Here is a 23,152-nt window from a genome sequence, read left to right as displayed (position 1 = left end):
AAGGTAGTTTATGTCACATAATATTTATTCTTGTCACCCTCATACACACAGAAGACAGTGGTGAATGAATTACACTTTTACCTTAATACTGAAATGCATTTCCCTCAGAGGTTTGGTTTACATGAGCAGACATTACCAAATGCCCCAGGAGATCACTGACAAATTGATAGGAGGCAAGGAAACCATGAGACCATAACAAGATTAGATAATCAATGATTAAAATGTATCATTGCTGATAAGATGATAAATGGGGCAGTCACTTTGGAAAAGTTTGGCAGTGATCCCACAGTCCTACTCAAGAAACTGGAAAATTATGGTTCATGCAAAAATTATATATGAATGTTCACAGCAGTGTTTCTCATGATAACCAGAAAGTAGAAACCACCCAAGTCTATCAACTGATGAGTGGATAAATAAACCTGGTATAATGGAGTATCAGGCAGCTTGTAAACAGGAATGAAGTACTGACACAGGCCGCAACACAGATGAACCCTGAAAACATGATGCTGAGTGAAAGAAGCCAAGCACAAAAGGCCACAGGTTGTATGTTTCTATTTCCATGAAATGTTTAGTATATGCATGAGGCAGAAAGCAAGTTAAGTGTTTTCAGGGCCTAATGGAAATGGGGTTTCTTTATGGGCTCATAAAAATGCTCTGGAATTAGATGGTGATGGTTGCACAATTTTGTGAATATGAAAAACCAATGAACTGTATACTTTAAAAAGGGTAAATTCTATGGGATATAAATTATATCTCAATAAAGTTGTTATTAAATAAATATAATTAACACAGTGGTCTCTACAAGGAGACATCTAACCCTGATCAGAAATACAACCTCAGCTCTGCTTAATGATTTTGCTACAAACATTATCTTTCTTCTTTTTCCTAGCAGTTCTCACCCAAACACATCTCAAAGTTTCCAGGAAACGAAAAGCTGGGGACTTCTGCAATCAAATAGTAATGGTGTCATCTTTACTGGGAAGCTTACACAGGACCCAGGGAGCAGTGTGAGGGCTGGGAGAAAGGTACAAAGAGAGGCCAGGGAAAAGCTAGACAATCCTCAAAACCTTTATTTTGGAATGCCTGCTCTTCCTTTTCCTCATTCAAGACAGGCAGGATGTGGGGCATTAGGTCCATGTTTCCACTATGTGTGTGCCACCAATGCCCCAGGTGAGCCTCGCATGCTGCTGCTTGAATCACCTCTGCAGTCCCAGGGGAGTGAGTCTATGGTTCTGGACAGGCCGCCCTTGCATAAGAGCTCTTCAGAAAGACCATGTGCTGACGCTCAACATTATGGAAGCTAAGGAGAACATGGTATGGAATACTAAGAAAAATACAACACTTTCATCTGAGTTCACATAAACATCTGTATAAAGTCATGGACAGTTTTCAGAACAGGCTGTCCTGATTGATGGCTAAATTTCGAGAAATGATTTCAGATTTAAATCTTCTGTTGTGATGATGCAAAATATTGCAAAACAGAACATATACTGTAAAACAGATTTTCATTAATACTGCTGGGATGATTACATTCACTAAAATGTACCACTTGTTGGGTCCACACCTCAGCACCTGTATGCAAATCCCAAGCAGCCGTCTAGCCACCTGTGCACAGATGTGCTTTTCCCAAGGTCATATAGACAGAGAGGGCATCAGATCAGTCATTCTGATCCCAGAGACTAGCCTCTGCTAAGAATATTCCACAAATAACTTATAGATGTGGGACATTATACTAAACATTTCTCAAGGCTAGTTCATGGAATTTCATGAAAAATCATTTCAAATTGTAGATAGTTGGAGAAACTGAAAAAAGGAAATTAAACACATATTTGAAATAAAGCCTCTTGTACAATTCTTTTAAATCACTGATTAAATTTATATAAATATGTAACTCTGGAATTCTTCACATTTTACAGGATATATGCTAGTTGCTAGTTATATTTAGAAACATCCTTCCTAATCTCAACTCTTTCCTCAAGATTTGGGATGTAAAAGTATTAACTAGCCCAACTTTGTATAAAACAAATTCTTTGCACACTGTTCTGCTTGAGCAGGAAATTACGCATACACTCAGTTGCATGGGAAATAAGGAACTCCTGCAACATGTTCTGGAACTTTGCAAACAGTTCTTGGTCTTTTCTCATGTCCCACATGGTAGTTAATATTTCAAAAGTGGAGAAGCAGGAACACCCACAATTCCATACAAAATCTATCAGCCCATATTTATTCATAGATAAAAACTCTTTTTTAAAAAATTTAGCATATATCTCTATTCATTTATATGGTAAATGCTGTTCCCTACTAAAAAATATTTGTCTTTCAATCTGTCAAACTTAGCTAGAAAATTCATGTGTCTCTTTGTTATAATATGTGGACATGATATAGAATGCAGGATGCAAAAATCAATTTAATAAGCATTATTAAATAATTTCACACATATGCAGAATCTTGGGTAGTTAAAATTACAGATGAACATTAAATGTGGGCAGATGGATATTCCATATACACCAATGAACTTCACGGAAGATTTGGTTGTCCTGGTTTCTAGTAATCAACTTGCTTTCTATGAATCTTTAAATACTCAATTCCAAATATTCCAGTACCTGGAGAAGGGCTTTCTCTTTTTGAATTTTCTCCAACTGTCTTTTTTTCCTACTGTTTTCCAGTTTCTATGTGTTCTTCCAGTTGGTTGGTTGCTTTCAGTTTTTTCTTTTTTGAACTTATTGGGGTGACACTGGTTTGCAAAACCATATAGATTTCAAGTGCACAACTCAATAAAACATCACTTGCACACTGCATTATGCACCCATTGCCCCCAAGTCTCTTTCCGTCCTAACTTCCCCCCTCTTTGCCCAATTCCACCTTTAGTTTCTTGATTTTTTTGGTCTATCTCAGGTTCTCCAGAAGTTGACAGAGATAGTATTTGTGCTGAGCACTGCAGGGCAGGAGTAGGTGCTAAATGTGAACTCTTGTCACTTCGTGCTTCCTGCTTTGTAGTTCTTAGCCTCATATTTCCTTTGATTTTTAAGGGCTGTTTTTGATAACGGCTTATCATTTCCTGGTTGTGGTTTCATATTCCGAAGTGGTTTCTCCTTGTGAAGTTAGGAATTGGTGATTGGCTTATTTCTTAAGGTTGGGAATAGATAAGCTGTTATAGCTTTAGGTTCTTAACTGGGTATATCACTTGGAACTGTTTGTGTTTTTTTTTTCCCTGGAAATATTCCATATAAAAATGGCTGCCAAGAAACCTGACAATTTTGCATTTGATGACACATGATACTTGTGCAACACAGAGCTAGTATAATGCTAAATCTTGTACCCATTATTAACATATATCCTGGGAACACACGTGGCTGTTAAAATATGCTCACTATTTGGGCACCAAGCAAAATATGTAGGATCAGAGGTTGCTGGTTTAGAAATAAGCTTGTCATTTTTAATATCCCATACTTCCACTTGTCCCATCAGACTTCCTAATCCAGCTAGTACTAATATACATCCATGAGGTCTACAGCAGGCTGCATAATGAGGATGAGATCCAAACTCAAACACAGAATTACATTTCAAGTTGAAAATTGTCACTTTGGCAGGCATAAAACCATAAACAGCACAAAACTCAGTAGAACTAGAATTCCAAACAACATCATAAATGAGACTTCTTTTGGGTAACTGCACTATCTCCATCTGTTGCAATGTAGTACAGTGTTTGTTCCCCATAGAGCAGGAAGCTCCGGCCTTGTCAACTTCTGTACTAGCTATTACCAACACAGCAGAAACCTTTTTATTCCATAGCATTGTAACTGTATCTGCCTTAGAGAAACTTCCATTGGCTAAAGCTGCATGAGGTCCATCAATGTTGGGGTACTGATATAATCTAATAAATGAAGGTGTACATAGACAGTCCACCTTGCGTGATTAGGGTCCAGGTGTTAACGCAAAATCAACCTTTTTGCAAATGCAATGTATTTGTAATTGTTTGAAATTGTTTTTAAAAAAGTGAACTTCACTGTTAACATTTCAGGCACAGATAGTTTCATCTTTATCTCGGGATGGGCATTAATTTTGCAATTTTTTCCTGGGTGAAAGATTTCAAACCCATCTCAGTTTTTACATCACCAAGTTGTAGGTTGGCAATCCCAGCTATGCCACCTTTAGAAGTGGTGTAAGACTGCCACATTACCGGGACAGTTTTTTTTTTGGCAAGAACTCAAGGCAAATTGCCTTTGAGAGGTCAAAGGAAGGTAGCAGTCCCTTGTTAGTAATATTGATAATATTTATTTTTTCTCTGTTACCCTAGGGAAAAAAGTTCCCATCCTTACTAAAAATACAGACTTTGCAATTTTCCCCAGATTCTCTTGGAAACACTGTTTTCTGTAAAATGTGGTGGTCCATTCACCATGTAAAGTTCTTCTGATCCTCAAACTCTCAGGAGCAGCATGGGTGGTGGGTGCTATGTTCTCCCAGAAAGAGCAATACAATTTTTTCCCCCCAAACAGTATTACAAGTGTACAGTGATACTTAAAAAAATTCCTCCTTACAATATATTCTATTATCAAAATGCACATACCCAGTAACCTCCCTTTATATATTTTCTTGAAGACTGAACCTGTTAGTCCTGTCTAAATAATTTACATTGGCATATCAACTAATGAAGAATAAACACAAAATACCCTTTACCAAGTGACTGGCTCCAACCTAATTAATAACTTGACTTGCACCAGTGCATGGATGGCTTCAGGGAGAAAGATACAGTGATGGGAAGACAGTAGTGCATGCAGGGCCTTTTCCACACACTACCTGGGCAGGAGGCAAAGTTGGCATCCAGTTCTGAAACTGGCATTGCTGAGCCTGTCTTATTGCAAGCAGCTGGCCATAGGGAGGTTCTCATGCCTTGTCTCCACCCCCACTCTATCCCAGCCACAGAGTAACAGAAGGGAAGGGATTGTTTCCTAATCAAGCATTGGGCACGAACCACCCACCCCGAGTCTCCCTACCCCACTTTAGATGGCATAATAGAAGCAAAATTTGCTGTAGCCACTTAAAAGTGGGTTTAGAGCAAAGTAGTCAATATTGATGAATATTTGCTTTAGTTCTTCATCTGTTGAACGAATAAAACAATATTTGCTCTGACAGGTTATGTTGTGTGTAACACATAACATGTATGCCCAGCATGGTGTTGCAGTTAATCTCATGTACCAGTAAGCAGATTTGAAGCTAATCAACCAAATACATAAAGAAATGAATGAACAGTTGAAGTCTTCAATCATCATTGTAATCATGATCTGCCTGACTTGGGACTAACACCTCAAATTTCAAAAAATACTCTTTCTCTAAAAGAAAAATAGAAGTTATGATCTCTATTAATCTTTGATTAGCATCACTAATAAAAATAACTTTCAGTTCATAGTAACAACAAAAACTCAGAAATATAAAGTGATGAAGCAAACAGTAACTAGGAAAATAACAGGAAAACTTCATCTTCCTAAAATGTGATTTTTCCAAAGAAATTTCTGTAGAGCTTGTTTTTACCTTCCAAAATGCTCTATGTTACAAAAAAAAGCCACAATCTAGATTATTAGAACCCATTATTTTATTATAAGAACTTACAAGGAGATACGTCAATTATGTTGTGGACAGAAAAATAAGGGTTCTATGGAAAAGAAAGTAACCTCACAGAGTTCTCTGATCATAAATTGCTAACTGGGCTGGTCATGATGGGTGGTCCCGCCCCAGGCTTATTACTTTCTAGTACAAGGCTTATCCTCGTCTTAAGCAAGCCCTTTCCATGTTCCTGTGCATCTAGGTTAATATACCTTTTAAATAAGCCATAATCACACTCAAGAGAGTGTGATTCTTCCACTTCCATGTAATCTTTTTGTTCCCTCCTTAATCTGAAATGCATAAAAGAAGCTGTAAAACTGTTACTCTCCAAAGCATATGGAATCTTGCTCCCTGGCATATGTGATTGGTTTGGCTCAAATAAACTCTTATTAAAGATCTCCACAGGTTTGGATGTTCCTTACATCGACGATGTTTATTATGCTTATTCAAAGGTATATGTTACACACCTAGCAGACAGATGGCATGTTTGCAAGTTTGTCTGTAAGAAAATTTTTTAAAAATAAGTTCCTTTAAGAAAAATATGTTCAAACGGAAAAAATATCTGTGTACAAAACTAAAAATAAAAGCCCACCATCCTAACTGTGAAAGGGAAAGGAATAACCTCAAACTTAAGAGACTCTTTAAGAGGTTATTTAATGTAGTGCTTTCATTTTCAGATAAATCAGGGGCCATATCTACTGGTACTAGTAGCACAGAGAGAAATACAATCTAGGTCTCCTGATTTGAAATTAAGACTCTTTCCACTATTAGCAGTTTCCATTTGGTTAACCTCAAACTAGAGAACACCATAACAGCAAAATAGGGGGGTGTGGGCAGTACAGATACACAAAAAAATCCTGTAAAAAGTGATGTTAAGAGGAAAACACATCAAAACAGAAAGCCAACATATATAGCATTGGTTTTGCAAAAAAGTTTCTTAGGTTTTTCCATAAGATGGCTCTAGTACCACTTAGTTGGCTTTCACTTCATTTGAAACAATTTTATTAGAGTGTGTTGTGACAGCTGTCATATCAATGTGCATGTAAAAAAACTTATTAAAATTGGTGAACTTTTGTACAGCCATTTTACTATTGAAGATGGAAGAAAATAAACAACACTTCTGCCATATTATGCTTTATTATTTCAGGAAAGGTAAAAATGCAACTGAAATGCAAAAAAAAAAAAAAGATTTGTACAGTGCATGGAGAAGGTGCTGTGACTGATTGAACGTGTCAAAAGTGGTTTGCGAAGTTTTGTGTTGGAGATTTCTCGCTGGGTGATGCTCCAGGTCAGGTAGACCAGTTGAAGCTGATAGAGATCAAATCAACACATTAATCGGGAACAATCAACATTATACCATGCAGGGGATAACCAGCATATTCAAAATATCCAAATCAAGTGCTGAAAATCATTTGCACCAGCTTCGTTATGTTAGTCACTTTGATGTCTGGATTCCACGTTAAGTGAGAAAAACCTTGACCATATTTCTACATGTGATTCTCTACTTAACTGTAATGACAACATTCTGTTGTGAGGGGCAATGAAAAGTGGCTACTTTACAATAATGTGGAATGGGAGAAATCGTGGGGCAAGTGAAATGAAACAACCACACCAAAGGCCAGTCTTCATCCAAAGGTGATGCTGTGTATATGGTGGGATTTGAAGAGAGTCCTCTATCATGAGCTTCTTCTGGAAAACCAAATATTCCTCCCAATCAGATCAACTGAAAGCAGTACTTGATGAAAAGCATCCAAAATTAGTCAACAGAAAATGAATAATCTTCCGTCAGGACCACATGTTTCTTTGATAATCAGGCAAAAACTGTTACAGCTTGGCTGGGAAGTTCTGATTCATCTACTGTATTCACCAGACATCACACCTTCGGATTTCCATTTATTTCAGTCTTTACAAAATTCTCTTAATGGAAAAAATTTTAATTCCCTGGAAGACTGCAAAAGGTACCAGGACTGATTCTTTGCTCAAAAAGATAAAACGTTTTTGAAAGATGGAATTATGAAGTTGCCTGAAAGAAGGCAGAAGGTAGTGGAACAAAATGGTGTATGCACTGTTCAATAAAGTTATTGGTCAAAATGAAAAATGTGTCTTTTATTTTTACCTAAAAACCTAATGAACTCTTTGGCCAATGCAGTATTAACAACCAAGAAAAGTTGATGTTCAAGTATTAATTATTAGAAGAGGGGATAATACAATCTTGTAAAGAGCTGCTTATTTATATTTCATGTACTGTTTTACTTTTATAAGTTCCCTTATACAGTTGTTAAAGAGACCAAAAAAACCCTATATCCTCCTGTTAAAAGACAGGAAAAAGATTTAATTTTGAGTCAAAACAGTAATATTAAGAAACACTGGCAGAAAGAAAACAATAAAACTCATAGGGAAAACACAAAATGTACATACTAAACTGATTAAGGGCTTGAATTAATAGCATGGTGCTCTCTTAGGGGGAACTTCCTTTTGTTTCTTTGCACATTCTTGGTTTTATGATTTAGTACATTCTCTTTCAGTGACATTGTATTCTTGCAGAAAAGTGGCTGAACCTATCAGGATCAATTTCTTTATTCAAAATCATAAAGGAATTCTTAAGAATGTCAATTTCAAAAGGGGGTTTCCAACCACAGCAATTAGCAAAACGATTCTGTACCTTCAACCCCAAGGGAAGTATGTGGCTCTTTGAAAAGGTGGCCCTTTTGTAAAGAGAAAAAAAATCAAAGGAAGGAAATTACTACTGAAGTTTCTTACCCAAGGAGAGCTCTCACCACTCTATATTTCCTGTTAAAGGAGCATCTGAAATGATAACCCTAACCCAGTCCACTTGACTTATGATGAACACTTCCTAACAATTTGCTTCTACTGGACTTCTGTGCACTCTACTCTAAGCCACACCGAACTGGAGGGAAAGTGGAAATCTCCACAGGAGACTGAACACCCTGGTACCCACTACCCAGAGTCACGCCAGAGCTTGACCCGTGGCCTGCTGTGTGACCCTGGGCCAATCACCCTCACCTCTGTTTCAGTCCCTCTTCTGTAAGATGGGGGTGAGAGCAGAGTCTATATTCAAGAAATATCAAGGTAAACAAGAAAAAGCTCCTGCCTTTAAGAGCCTAATGATCAGCAGGCAGGGCTGAAATACTGGCCACTAGGCATCCTCACTGATGTCAACATTTACTGATTGTCTGCACCATGCAAAGGGTTGCCACAATGATCGAAACAAAGTCTGTATGTCAGTAAATCAGTATGACTCAGAGCTGAGCAGCTGGGTACATGGCACATGTGCGGGGAGCCATCCCAAAGCTCCTTGTACAAGTGTTAATGTTTGAATAATTACAGAAAGAAAAAATGTACACATTCAAACTTAAGCCTGTGGTGTCACCCTTATTTGCATTACAATGTTCCTCTCTGCTGGGAATCCCTCACAGCCCTGGGCATGGGCATCAACGTTAGCAGCACTACGACACTGGGTGCCCTGGTGGAGAAGGGAAGGGGGCCATCCAGCAGGGACTGCCGCAGGAGACAGAGGAGGCAGTGCCAGGAGAAGGTGCCAGGAGCCTGAATGCAGGAGCACTAAAGATGGCCTGTGAGGGAAAGGTGGGACTTAAATAAGGTCCAGGAAACGGAGGCTGCTAGAGTGGTGGGACAAAGGGCCACAAGTATAGTGGCTAGGGATTGGGATGAGGACATCTAAGGGACTTTGTTTTCCTGACCTTTAGGTCAGTTTTTGAGCATGCTAAGTTTGGCTTCTAGTAAAAAATTTATCCGTATTTTGTTTGTTACCCTGAAAACAAAAGCTTATATTTAAACAATAACCATTTATTGCATCAGTCTCTAAAATGCACCCGCTCCCAAATGCCCAACCCCTTTATCAAAACTACTCAGGCAGCAGTGCTCTCCTTATGGTCATACTTTCTCAAGAGAGGTGAGTGAATGTTTAGACAATGGAGGCTGTCCTCCTTTTCCTCATTCTAGGTCACTATCCCAGGCCTTTCCTGTTCCAGGACTCCTAAATCTTACCCCACCCTCTGAGCCTCCCTCAAAGGTGGCTGTTACCAGTCCACAGTTCTCTGTATTAGACACTTGCTCGCTGGTACCTTTCTGGGTGTCCTCCTGGGCTCTTCTGCTAGTCTGTGACCTCTTGGAGGAAGTGGTCTATTTTATATTCTTGGCATTTGCCACACCTCTCACTAGAGCTGCCTATGGGTATCAGAAATTCAAAATCAACTGGTAACTGGTCCTTGGTTCTTCTTCCCTCAATTGCTGCAGAAGTTTCTATACTTCTAACCCTGCCCCATCTCTCCCTTATGTCAAATCTATTATAGCTATAACAGTAGGATAATTTTGACTTCATTTTCTTTAAGGTTTTTGAAAAATCCTTTCCCAAGAATATGCTTTTATTGATTTTAGAGAGAGAGAGGAAGAGAGGCAGAGAGAGAGAGAGGGAGACAGATACAGACACTGATCAGCTGCCTTCCGTACATGCCCCAACCAAGGATCGAACCTGCAACCTAAGTTTGTGCCCTGACTGGGAATCAGACCCATGAACTTTTGGTGTATGGGGGCAATGCTCTAACCAACTGAGTCACCTGGTCAGGGCTCATTTTCATATTTATTAACCCTTTTCTTCTCTCAAAAACTCTTAATGACCCTACCTTTTTCTTGGATCAATGTACAATCTCTAGTTATAGGACTTTAGGCTTTATCAGTTGTATCTAGCTGACTTTATACCTCAGTATATTCTGGTCTAGAATAAGTCCCCCAAACCAACACAAAGCTGAATCTTGCAGCAACTAACCATGGGCATAGCTCTCAGAGACACTAAATACTTACAGAATAAATAAGGGAATTGCCTTTTTCTTCCCCTTTTGCATACATCTTTCTTAATCCTACTTTTATGTCTTCACAGGTAACATTTTACCAGTTTGAAGAGAACTTTTCCTTCTGCCAGATCAAGATGTTTATAGCCTTTGTATTCACTCCTTTCATGAAACCTTATGAGATAAGCCAGTTAAGATCTAGTCACTTAAAGCATCAACTGCTCTACTACTTGTGACTGCCTGGTTCTCTTTTCTAAGGGATGCAATTCAGAGCCAAAGATGGTATCTACTATTTCCTTGTCATTCTCAACACTCAGATTGAGCCATCTGTGTATAGTCACTACTGACTACGTGCTGCAATAAAGTTCTCTCTAATACATTACTCTAAAACGGCCATTCATTCAAGAGATCTAAGTAAAATAATACCTATAAATTAATAATATTTTAGACACAGAGATTAGTAGTTTTGTTTTAATAACTTGGGACATAAATACATGCAGGATTTTGAATGCCCTCACAAAAGAATTTTGCTAGCTGTATTTTGTGTGTAGAGGGTTAACATATTTCTCTCCGCCTCCCCCCTAGTATTGCCTTATCATATAAAAATAAAATAATATAATAATCAGTAATAAAAAGATAAAGTTCATACATAGAATGACACCAACAGACTCTTACTTTTCAGCTGGTCTGACCTACTAAACTGCTGCACAGGCCTCTTGGGAGGACAAAGGTTGGGAAACGCCTTACAAGCAGTCCCTGAGTCAATAGCAGGGAGTGCTTTGGAGCGGGGAAAGCACAGGCACAGCTCCACATCCTGCTGAGCAAGCATGCTGAAGGGTTGTGTTGAAAATAACAGTTTTTTCCTTTAAATACAGGGCTATTTTTTTTGACTATTCTTACTTTAACCAGTCAGTATAAATATTTAACTTTGAAAATATATCAGAGAAACACAAAAGACATGATGGTTGTTTTTCTGTGAGCTTTCCCAAACAAGGCAGGTAGACAGAGTGGTGCTCTGTGTAGAGTGGTCTCATAGCATGTTGGTCTGACTGAACAGCTCTGAGGTCATCAGTCCATTTCAAAGCCACTGTAGGGAGCAGTGATCTTCTGTCACTATAACCAGATGAAAGTTGGTAGCCAAGATCTAAAAGACTCCATAACTCAGTCTAAACATACAAGTATTTTCCAACTGGCAAAAAAATTATTTTCTGTATTAGATATTGGGATTATATAATTAAAATTAATCATTTTAGCTTGCTTTTTGGAAGTGTATTTTATTAAGGTTTTTGAAAAGTATATTTTGTTTAAAGTTTATGAGAGTTGCTAAGAAACACAGTAATTTGGAAAAAAAAGAAAGACGATTTGTGTTTACTGGGCCATGGATGGATGACTGACTGACAATGGATGACATCACTAATAGGCAATGATAACACCCAGCATACCAAAACTATTTAATAATTTGCTTTGAAAAAATAAAATCTCCAAAAGAACAAAAAGACAATCTGAATATTTATTTGGATGACTGCATGCCAAAATAATATTAAATGTGTAAGATAAAGGAATTAATCCCAAGCTAACAAAAATGATCAGATACTTGGTCACCAACTTGAAAAAGGAGTGGCTTCCAAAAGTTTGTTCATAAATGAATTTGAACTACTTAGTGCATTTTCCATGGTCATGTTGTAGACAGGAGTAAAACGTCCAGTGTTCCGGACGAAAACTAGATTAAATGTTATTAGCTACACATACTGATAAAAGTACATGAAATTTATAGAGTCCAAGATCCCTGAATTCCAGTCTGGCTGTAGTATTTCCAAAAGAAGTTATGCCCTGCAGTCTCCAGCAAGAAGTGTGTCTCCTGGGGCAGAACAGCCTCCCTTTGGCCTGTAGCACACCAGGAAACCTGGCAGCTGGAGCAATGCTGCGGCCCCATGGCAAGGCTAGCCTGCCTTGAGGAGCCTACTGGTGTCCTGGTGTGCTCAGGTGGGAGGCTCATGTGTATAGTTCATCAAGGAAGACAAATTCCTAAATGGCCCTGATAGGATTAATGTTGTCAGGCCAATGCCAAGGCAGTGCCAACTACACTTACGGTAAAAAATACCGCTTTTCAGATACTTAAGATTCTGAGGACTAAAATGAGGTTCAGCCTTAATAAAGATACAGTTCATAGAACCCAATGAAGCTTTTCACATGCCTAGTATATTTTCCAAATATCTGGGTACAGCCCCCCTGCCCTAATCTATAAGGTCATTACATTATAATATAGTTACCCTTTTATAAACAAAAGAAAACATTTATTACAAATAATTCTACATGGATCAATAAAATATTCTTGTATCTACACAGTGCTTATAGGGGATCTGTCTATGAAATACATGTCTTTCAAAAAACAAGCTCATGGGCAGAGCCATCACTTGTCTGCAGAGATGCAGGAAAGACAGGTGAAACTGAGCTGAGGGCTGTGGGAAAGCTGACTGTAGAGGTCAGTCAGGAGAAACGCTCAGGACATGCTCACAATTTAGAATGATGGCCAGAGTGGTCATTATATAAACCACTGACAGATGCTATCTATAACTGCTTCAAAATCAGAATATCTCCCTCAGATACTCTTATGAGCTCAGATGTTACTATAATTAAACAAAACATTAACATCAAGAGAGTTACAGTAATACACTATTTGAGGAAAGAGAGGTTAGAAGATCGAGAAAATCCCCAATTCATGGTTTACACTAATTCTCTGTATGATAGGATTAAGATGATTATTGGAGATATACCAGCCACAGTGTGGGCCATCTTTATGTGGTATTTCACCTCTGCCTATCCAAAACAGCATTTTAGGCTGAGGACCATGAAACTTGACAGAGAATAAAGCTTTATAGAAATAAAAATATGCAACAATGTAAGAGTTTAGCTTATAAGATGCCTCTTCACAAAATTTCATTTACATAAACTCATATAAAGCTGCCTTATTGTTAGAACTAGGAAAACATACAGAAAACAAATCTTTAGCATTAAAATACACATATAACATTATAAAATCTTCTTAATTGTAATAAAATTTGAACTAAATCTGCATAATTATTTTTGTTGTCAATTATCATTCCCCTCCCTCTCCAGAGGTACTTTATGGGCCCCACTCAACCCTGGCTTTGTTTTATAGGCAAACTCTAAGATCTTAGTTTATTGTCTTTCAAAATAAAATTAGAGATAAAAGATTAATTAAAGAACCAGCAACCCGACTGGTGGGGCTCAGTTGGTTGGGCACTGTCCCGCAAAGTGAAGGGCTGCCGGTTCGATTCCTGGTCAGGGCCCATGCTTGGGTTGTGGAGTTGTGGGGTTGTGGGGCTGGTCCCCAGCTGGTGTGTGTGTGAGAGGCAACTGCTCAATGTTTCTGTCACACATTGATGTTTCTCTCCTCTTTCTCCCTTCCCCTCTCTCTAAAAATAAATAAATAAAATTAAAAAAAAAAAAAAGGAAAAGAAAAGAAAGAACCAGCCATTGTAGCAAATAGGATACTATTAGAATGTGTCCTCACCTTCCTCTGATGGCTTTCTGTAGAACTTTCATTCCCGCTAGGCTGCAGGATTTCCCTTCCAACTGTCTGTCCTTAAAGATGGTGCCCTCTAAGTGCACTTCACTGAACATTCCATAGGCATCTTGTACGAGGAGGCAGGCTCTACAAAAAAGCATTCAAATTTGTTCTTTTAGGAGATAGTTTTTGATTCAATACAAAAATCAGGATTTCTCTAGAAATCCATTGTAGTTATCTTCCTAAATGGATGAACCAAGATAAATGAAGTTGAATTCAACATGTACTTTTTTAGATTTGTACATGTGGGTGTTTGATCACTATCTGCAAAATATAGGAGATAGAATACTCTTTTGCTATAAACCTAAAGCCAAATGAGGTTGAAAAGGATGACAAGGAAGGTCATCCTTTCAAATCAAATATATTACTGTTTCCCAGAAAGAGCATCTGCTTCCATTGTCTTCCATAACAGCTAATATTTTGCTTGGGCATTCAACACTGAGAAAAGCTTCAATGTAACATTATGCTGAGAAAAATAATAAGTGGTTTTCTCTGAGAAGGTGGGATTTACAAACATGCATATCCCAACAGAATAAAAACCAGTGTCCTGGCTGGCAATGACAAAGTCCTGATAGGTATACAGTGACATGATGAGATGCCCCCTAATTTTTAAGTTCAAAGGGCAGTAGTTACAAAAACCTATATATGACCGAATTTCCAATCCTCTCACTTCATAATTCAGGTATATGAAGTCTTATTTACCACAAAATAACACATTCTCAGAAAACATTTCCTGAAGCCTAAAAAAAAATTCAGTATATAATATCACCGAATAGACTGTGAGGAAGAAAACTATTTTAAATAAAAGGCTATATTAAAAAGTGCATGTTGGAAAAGAACAGGTGACAAAGAATGAATAAAGAAAAGCTAAATCTGAAGCTATGAACATTAAACATTGTCTTGACAAAAGGGTAGTAGTCTAGGCTTTCTTATTAAACTTCCCATATCCACAGGGCCCTTGTAGTTTGCAAGAGAATCTATGTGAAATACGTAAGACAGAAAAGGACAAGAACCATATAATTTCACACATATATGGGATATAAAACAAGTAACAAACAAAAAAACTCATAGATACAGACAACAATATTGTGCTTAGCAGAGGGTGGGGCAAGATGAAGAGAATAAAAGAAGTCAAATATAAGGTAATGGAAAGAGACTATACTTTGGGTGTTGAGCACAATGCAATATACAGATGATGTATTATAGAACTGTACACTTGAAATATTTACGGAACCAGTTAGAAATTATAAGGCAACATCTAAAATGAAAAATATTTTATAAGGAATTAATAACAGCAACACTGAAAGGAAAAGAAACCAACAGACACAAGAGGGAAGGAAGGAGGAGGGGCGGGGGAAAAGGAAGGGAAAGGGAAAGTCAAGGAACATATAGCAAGGACTCATAGACAAAACCAAAGGGGAAGAGTTGAGGGAGGGAGGGGGCAAGGGAAAGTGGTGGGCGGTAGGCAGAGACAAATGTATTTGAAAAAATAAATTAATTAATTAAAAAAAAACAAGTGTTCAAATAAAAACCTAAAAAAAAAAAAAGGAATTAATAACAGATTAGATGAAGCAGAGGATCAAGTCAGCGAACTGATAGAGAAGCTAGAAGAGATCCAATCAGAAAATTTAAAAGAAAAGGGAACCTATGAGACAATAAAAATTTTAACAACATCTGCATTAGAGTGGTACTAGAAGAATACAGCAAAAAATTGAGAACCTATTTGAAAAAATAATGACTGAAAACTTACCTGATATGGAGAAAAAACATAGACACACAATTCTAGGAAGCACACAGAGTACCAAGCAAGATGAACCCAAAGATGGCCACATAAAGACACATCATAATTAAAATGGCAAAGTTTAAAGACAAAGAGAGAATCTTAAAAGCAGCAAGAGAGAGACAGTTAGTTACAAGGGAGAGCCCATAAAACTGTCAGCTGATTTCTCAGTGGAAACATTTCAGGCCAGAAGGGATTGGCATAAAATATTCAAAGTAATGAAAAGGACAGATGTACAATCAAGACACCTCTACCCAGCGAGGCTATCATTCAAAATTGAAAAAAAAAAAATTGAAGGGCTTCCTAGACAAGAAAAAGCTAAAGAAGTTCACTACCACTAAACCAGTATTATAAAAAATGTTAAAGGGAGTTTTTTAAGAAGACAGAATAAAAAAGAGGAACATAATTATAAAGAACAAAATGGCAATAAATTCATACCTATTAATAATCACTTTAAATGTAGATGGGTTAAATTATCCAGTCAAAAACCATAGAGTAACTGAATTGCTAAGAAAACAAAACACATATATATACGATGGGGAAAAAGTAGTTTAAATTACTAGCCATCATTACCTAAAAGATAAATCATAAAAAGGATACAAAATAATAAATATAATAATAAATACTACAAATATATAATACAATAATTAATAAATAATACAAGAATAAACTCTGTGTTTCCCACACTCAAAATGGTAAACCTACTTTTTCCCTCACCATTATATGCTGTCTACAATAGACCCACCTCAGATCGAAAGACACACAAAGACTTATTTAAAGGGATGAAAAGAAACTTAATACAAATGTAAACAAACAAAACAAAACCCTTGGAGCAGCAATACTTTCATCAGACAAAACAGACTTTAAAACAAAGGCTATATAGTAAGAGTAAAATAAGGACACTACATAATAAGAAAAGGGTCAATCCAACAGGGGGATATAACTCTTATAAAAATGTAAACACCCATCATAGGAGTAACTAAATATGTAAACCAAATATGGGTGGACATATAGAAAAGACTGACAATGATACAATCATAATAGGGGACCATAAGAAGTCTGAAATCATATCAAGCATCTTCTGTGACCACAATGGTATGAAATTAGAAATTAATTACAAAAAAAAATCTGACAAACACATAAACATGTGGAGGATACATAACATGTTATTAAACAATGTATGAATTAACATTAAAATAAGGAAGAAATCAAAAGATACCTTGGGAAAATGAAAATGAAAACACAACAACCTAAAATCTATGGGACACAGTGAAAGCACCCCTAAGAGTGCTAAGGGGGAAATTCATAGCAACATAGGACTACCTCAAGAAACAAGAAAAAAATTTCAAATAAACAATCTCACCTTATTCCTAAAGGGACTAAAAATAATAAATAAGCAAGGCCCAAAATGAGTAGGAGGAAGAAAATAATAAGAATCAAAGCATAAACAAACAAAACAGCGTCTAAATAACAATACAAAAGATTAATAAAACCAAGAGCTGATTCTTTGAAAAGATAAACAAGATTGACAAATCTTAAAGCAGACTCATCAAGAAAAAAAGAGGACCAAAATAAATAAAAAGAGAAATGAAAGGAGAAGTGACAACTGATACCACAGAAATAAAGCAAAAGTATAAGAAAATACTATGAACAACAAATTGGACAATCTGGAAGAAATGGATAAGTTCCTAGAAACATACAATCTTTCAAGATTGAATCAAGAAGAAACAGAAAATCTAAAAAGACTGATTACAACCAATGAAATCAAAGCAGTAATAAAACAAACAAAAAAAACCTCCCCCAAAACAAGTATCTTGGACCAGATGGCTACACAGGTGTATTCTACCAAACATTCAAAGATGAATTCATACCAATCCTTCTCAAACTCTTCTAAAAAATTCAAGAGGATGGAACACTCCCAAGATCATTTTATGAGGCCAGCATAATTCTGATTCCCAAACCAGATAAAGACATTACAAAGAAAGAAAATTACCGGCCAATATCCTCGATGAACATAAATGCAAAAATCAATAAAATATTAGCAAACCAAATTCAGGAATACACTGAAAATATCATACACCATGATCTAGGGGAATTTACTACTGGGATGAAAGTTTGTTCAATATCTGCAAATCAATTAATATAATACACAACATGAACAAAATGAAGAATAAAAAATGATCATGTACTCAGATGCAGAAAAACATTTGATGAAATCTATCACCCATTTATGATAAAAACTCTCAGCAAAATGGGAATAGAGGGAACACACCTCAACATAATAAATGCCAGATGATAAACCCACAGCTTATGTTATACTCAGTAAGGAAAAATTAAAAGCATTCCCTAAAGATCGGGAACAAGACAGGGCTGTCCACTTTCACCACTCTTATTCAGCACAGCACTGGAAATCTTAGCCACAGCAATTAGACAAGAAGAAAATTTAAAAGATATCCAAATTAAAAAGGAAGAGGTAAAACTGTGATTATTTGCAGATAAAATGATACTGTATATAGAGAACTCTAAAGATTCCACCAGTAAACTACAAGAGCTGGTAAATGAATTCAGTAAAGTAGCAGTATACAAAATAAATATTCAGAAATTTGTTGCATTTTTATACACCAATAATGATCTATCAGGAAGGGTAACTAAGAAAACAATCCCATTTATAACTGCCTATAAAAATAAAATGCCTAAGAATAAATTTAACCAAGGAGGTGAAAGACTTGTACTTGGAAAATATTAAAGATACAGAACAAGACATAACACATTGAAGAAGATACAAATAAGTAGAAGTATATACCTGCTCATGAATAGGAAGCGTTAACATTATAGAAATATCCATACTATACAAAGCAATCTATAGATTCAATGCAATTCATTTCAAAATACCAATGGTGTATTACACAGAACTAAGACAAATAATCCAAAAATTTACATGGAACCACAAATGACCTGAGTAGCCACAGAAATCTTGAAGAAGAAGGACAAAACTGGAGGTTATCAAACTATCCTACAAGCTTATAGTAATCAAAACAACATGGTACTGGCAGAAAAACATACACACAGATCAATGGAACAGAACAGAGTTCAGAAATAAACCCACATATATATGATAAATTAATAAATGATAAAGGAGCCAAAAACACACAATGGGGTAAAGACAGTCTATTCTATAAATGGTGTTGGGAAAATTGGACAGACACCCACAAAAATATGAAACTAGACCATCTTCTTACACCATACACAAGAAAAAACTAAAAAATGGATTAAAGATTAAATGTAAGACTCAAAACCATAGAACGTGTAGAAGAATACATAGGCAGTAAAATCTCTTATATCTCTCTTAAGCAATATTTTTCTGATACATTTCTTCAGGCAAGGGAAACAACAGAAAGAAAAAACAAATGGGACTATATCAAGCAAATAAGTTTTGGTATAGCAAAGGGAACCATCAACAAAATGAAAAGACAGCCTACTGAGTGGAAGAAGGTATTTGTCAATAATACATTTGATAAAGAGTTATCCAAAATTTATTAAGAACTCACACAACTTCAAACCACAAATAAAAACAATCCAATTTAAAAAATGGGCAAAGGTCCTAGCCCAGTGGCTCAGAGCATCATCCCATAAACCCAAAAGGTTGTGGGTTTGATTTCCAGTCAGGGCACATGCCTAGGTTGCCAGTTCTATCTATTGGTTTATATACAGGGGGAAACTGTTTGACGTTTTTCACATCGATGTTTCCCTCTCTCTCTCTCATCAATAAAAGTTTGAAAATGACTGCTATAGACTATTTCCACATCATGACCTCTTGGAGGGAAGTGTTTCAATGTCTGTTTTTCTTCAAAGGTCTTCTCACCTCCTCACTATTCCATGTCTAATTATGCAGACTGAGGCAGATTCATGGGGATCAGGTTCCATTTCCTAAGGACGAAGCCCCAGGCCCTAAGAGGGAAGAACCAGGGTAGTCTTATACCCACTCCCATGCATTTAAAGTTAATATAGGCCTGACTATACTGATGCATCTCACCCACACTATTTTGTAAGCATTATTGTTTGTCAACATGAACTTAAAAATCTGCTTTATGAAGCTAGAAAGAATTTCTGATTGCTTGTATTGAGAAGGGAGAGGTGAGTAATTGGCTAATACCTTTGCTTTAAATTTGCTCTGACATTTGCCTGTATCTCAAATAACCAAAGAAGAGTGCTGTTTTTTATTCTTTTGCCCTAGAGATTAGTTATTACTGATCTCCTTCTACTCCTTTTGTTAACGCCCAGTCACAAGCTCTCCCATCTTGTTCTGCTCACGTAGCAAAGGTGCAGGAACACAACAGCGCTGGCCTGAGGTGTAGTCACTGTCCTCACTAGTTCAGCTGGATTGGAACTGTGGCATTCAACAGTCCAAACCAGAGTTAGCTTATCAGCAGCACTTACAGAATTCCACCCACCTGTCACTGCTTCCTGCTTAGTGAAGTACTATCTCCTAAAATCAGTGCCAGTGTGACAGGTCTAAGCAGAAAAGAGCTCCATGATCAACTTGTTTCTCCTGAATCACCAGATGTGTTTTCCATAAATTACATCATATTCAAGGGAACATAAATGACTTCCCAGGGAGGCAGAACCATATTAGTAACTCTGGGATCTTAAAAAAGTTGCTAACTACAGTGAGCTTGAATTCACTCATCGAAATAGGAATATAGGAACCTAATTTAGAGGGCTACTGTGAGAATTAAAGTGATAAAGGGTTCTGCACAGTATCTGGCACAAATACATCAGTCTTTTCTTTGCAGGTTACTTAGGCCAATTTTTATGACATAGTTTCTGCCACATAGTTCTTCAACATTTGTTAGATGTGTGCCCAGATTGCCTATGGTTCTGTTTGTTATTTTTTTAAAAGATTTTATTTGTTTATTTTTAAAGAGAGGGGGAGGAAGGGAGAAAGAGAGGGAAGGAGACATTGATAGGTTGCCTCTTGCATGCTCCCAAACGGGGACCAGGCCCGCAACCCAGGCATGTGCCCTGACTGGGAATGGAACCTGCGACTTTCTGGTTCGCAGGCTGGTGCTCAATCCTCTCGGCCATACTAAGGCAGGGTTTTTATTTTGTTTTGTTTTGTTTTGGTTTGGTTAGACATACTTCATCAGGCTAAGGATTCTTAGTTTGCTGGGAAGTTTTTAGAATCACAAATGGGTATTAGATTTTATCAAATGCATTTTCTGTATTAATTGAAGTGATTGTATGTTTTTATTTCCTTAGCTACTGTGGTAAATCAGATATATAGCCTTTCAATTATTAAAGGAATATTTTACTGCTGAGATAAGTCAGGATTTATTTGCTATATTTTGTTTAGGATTTTGTATCTATGTCCAGGAGTGATACTGACCTTTAATTTTACTTCTCATATTAGATGTGGTATCAATATCATTTATATCAGCTTCATGTAATGAGTTGACAGGTGTTCCCTTTTTTTCTTTGAAAAATCTGTATAAGATTTGTATGACTCATTTTTTGATAGTTTGAAAGAATTTAGTAATAAAATTATTTGGCTCTAGTGCTTCTCTACCTCCCTTCCTGGTCAGGGAAGATTTTAACTATCAATTCGATGTCTCTAACATTGAACTATTTGTGCTTTCTACTTTTCTTCTTGAGACATTTTGGTAACATATTTTCTAGGTTTCTCCATATCATATATGTTTTCAAACTTATTAGTGAAAAGATGGAATAGTATCCTCTTACTGTTGAAATTGATGTCCCTGTTTTTCCTTTTTACTATTATTTATTCACATCTTTATTAATTATACCATAAAATTACTGTTAATCATTTCAAAGTACCAATTCTTGGCTTTTTTTATCTACTGTTTCTCCATTTATGTCATTATTTTTTTTCTGTTTTTAAGTTTTATTTTGATTTTTTTCTTTTTCAATTACAGTTGACATTCCATACTATTTTATATTAGTTTCAGGTTAACAGCAGAGTGATTACACATTCATAAAATTTATGAAGTCATCACCCTGATAAGGCTAGTATCCACCTAGCGCCATACTTACATTATTATTATGATATTATTGACAATATTCCCTATGCTGTACTTTACATGTCCCGTGACTAATTTGAAACCACCAATATGCATGTCTTTTTAAAATCTTCACCCAAGGGCATTTTTTTTCATTGCTGTTAAAGAGACAGGAAGGGAGGGAGGGAGGAATAGAGAGGAATAGAGAGAGGAGGAGTGGGAGGGGTGGGGAGAGAGAGAAAAATATCAATGTGTGACACAGAAACATCAGTGTAAGAGAAACATCAATAGTTTGCCTTCTTGTACATACCCTGACTGGAGATCGAGCCTGCAACGTGGGTATGTGCCCTCCTTGGGAACTAAACCTGCAACCTTTCAGTCTATATGATGGCACTCCAACCAACTGAGCCACACCGGCCAGAGTCAATTTGTACTTCTTAATCCCTTAACCTTTTTCACTGAGTTACACAACCCCCTCCTATCTGGCAAACATAAAAATCTTCTCTGTATCTATGAGTTTGTTTCTATTTTGTTTATGGCATTAATTTCTATTTGTATGATTACAATCTTCTCTCTTCTATTTTTTAAGTATTCTATTTTTTAACTATGTTAGAGGTTCGGGTGGCAAAAGAAATTGCTAGTCTCTCAGTAGAGTCTGTATAAAGGGCTTGCATGGTCCTAGAATGTATGCAAACCCATCCATTCTGGGAACCAACACCAGGACAACAGCTAGAGAGGTGCCAGTTGTATACAAGAAGTGGGTGAAGTGACTAGGGGCAGGGTGAGTATTGAGCAAGCCTCTAACAGCCCGGAAGGGCATTGTCCCCTCTCCCATTCTTCTTCCACATACAGAGTCACGTGTGAAGTGGGTAGCCCCACCCTGTCATATACGTAAGGCTCTGCCCCATACAACTTAACAGGTGCTCCAAGACAGGGAGTCAAAGCAGCTCTACCTAATACACAGAAACAAACACTGGGAGGCTGCCAAATTGAGGAGACAAAGAAATATAGCTCAAATGAAAAACAGAACAAAACCCCAGAAAAAGAACTAAATGAAATGAAGATAGCCAACCTATAAGATGCAGAGTTCAAAACACTGGTTATTAGGGTGCTCAAAGAACTCACTGAGTACAGCAAAAGCATAAGGGAAGAAATGAAGGCTACATTAAGTGAAATAAAGAAAAATCCACAGGAAACCAATAGTGAAGGGAAGGAGGCTGGGGTTCGAATCAACAATTAGAAACATAAGAAATAAACAGTGAAACAGAACAGAATGAAAAAACAGAATTAAAAAAAAAAAAAGAGGAGAGAATATGAAGACTCTGGGATATGTCCA

The 23,152-nt window shown here is 36.9% G+C and overlaps 1 protein-coding gene and 1 pseudogene across 2 annotated transcripts in view; both read right to left on the bottom strand.

Moving 5' to 3' along the window:
• Window positions 1-23,152, bottom strand: part of SPIDR (scaffold protein involved in DNA repair) — a 390,408-nt gene that overhangs the window by 40,694 nt on the left and 326,562 nt on the right. For both annotated transcript variants that reach the window (XM_054595226.1, XM_054595227.1), the window contains one exon: window positions 13,966-14,106. In XM_054595226.1, coding sequence (XP_054451201.1) covers window positions 13,966-14,106 — 141 coding nt within the window. The remainder of the gene's footprint in view (window positions 1-13,965; window positions 14,107-23,152) is intronic.
• Window positions 2,574-4,438, bottom strand: LOC129088488 (eukaryotic translation initiation factor 2A-like; annotated as a pseudogene).

This window comes from Pteronotus mesoamericanus, unplaced genomic scaffold, assembly GCF_021234165.1.
Source record: "Pteronotus mesoamericanus isolate MK-2021 breed Mesoamerican mustached bat unplaced genomic scaffold, CSHL_Meso_final scaffold_54, whole genome shotgun sequence".
NCBI lineage: Eukaryota > Metazoa > Chordata > Mammalia > Chiroptera > Mormoopidae > Pteronotus > Pteronotus mesoamericanus.
Note: the sequence above shows the minus strand (reverse complement) of the source record. Positions and strands in the feature narration are given on the sequence as shown.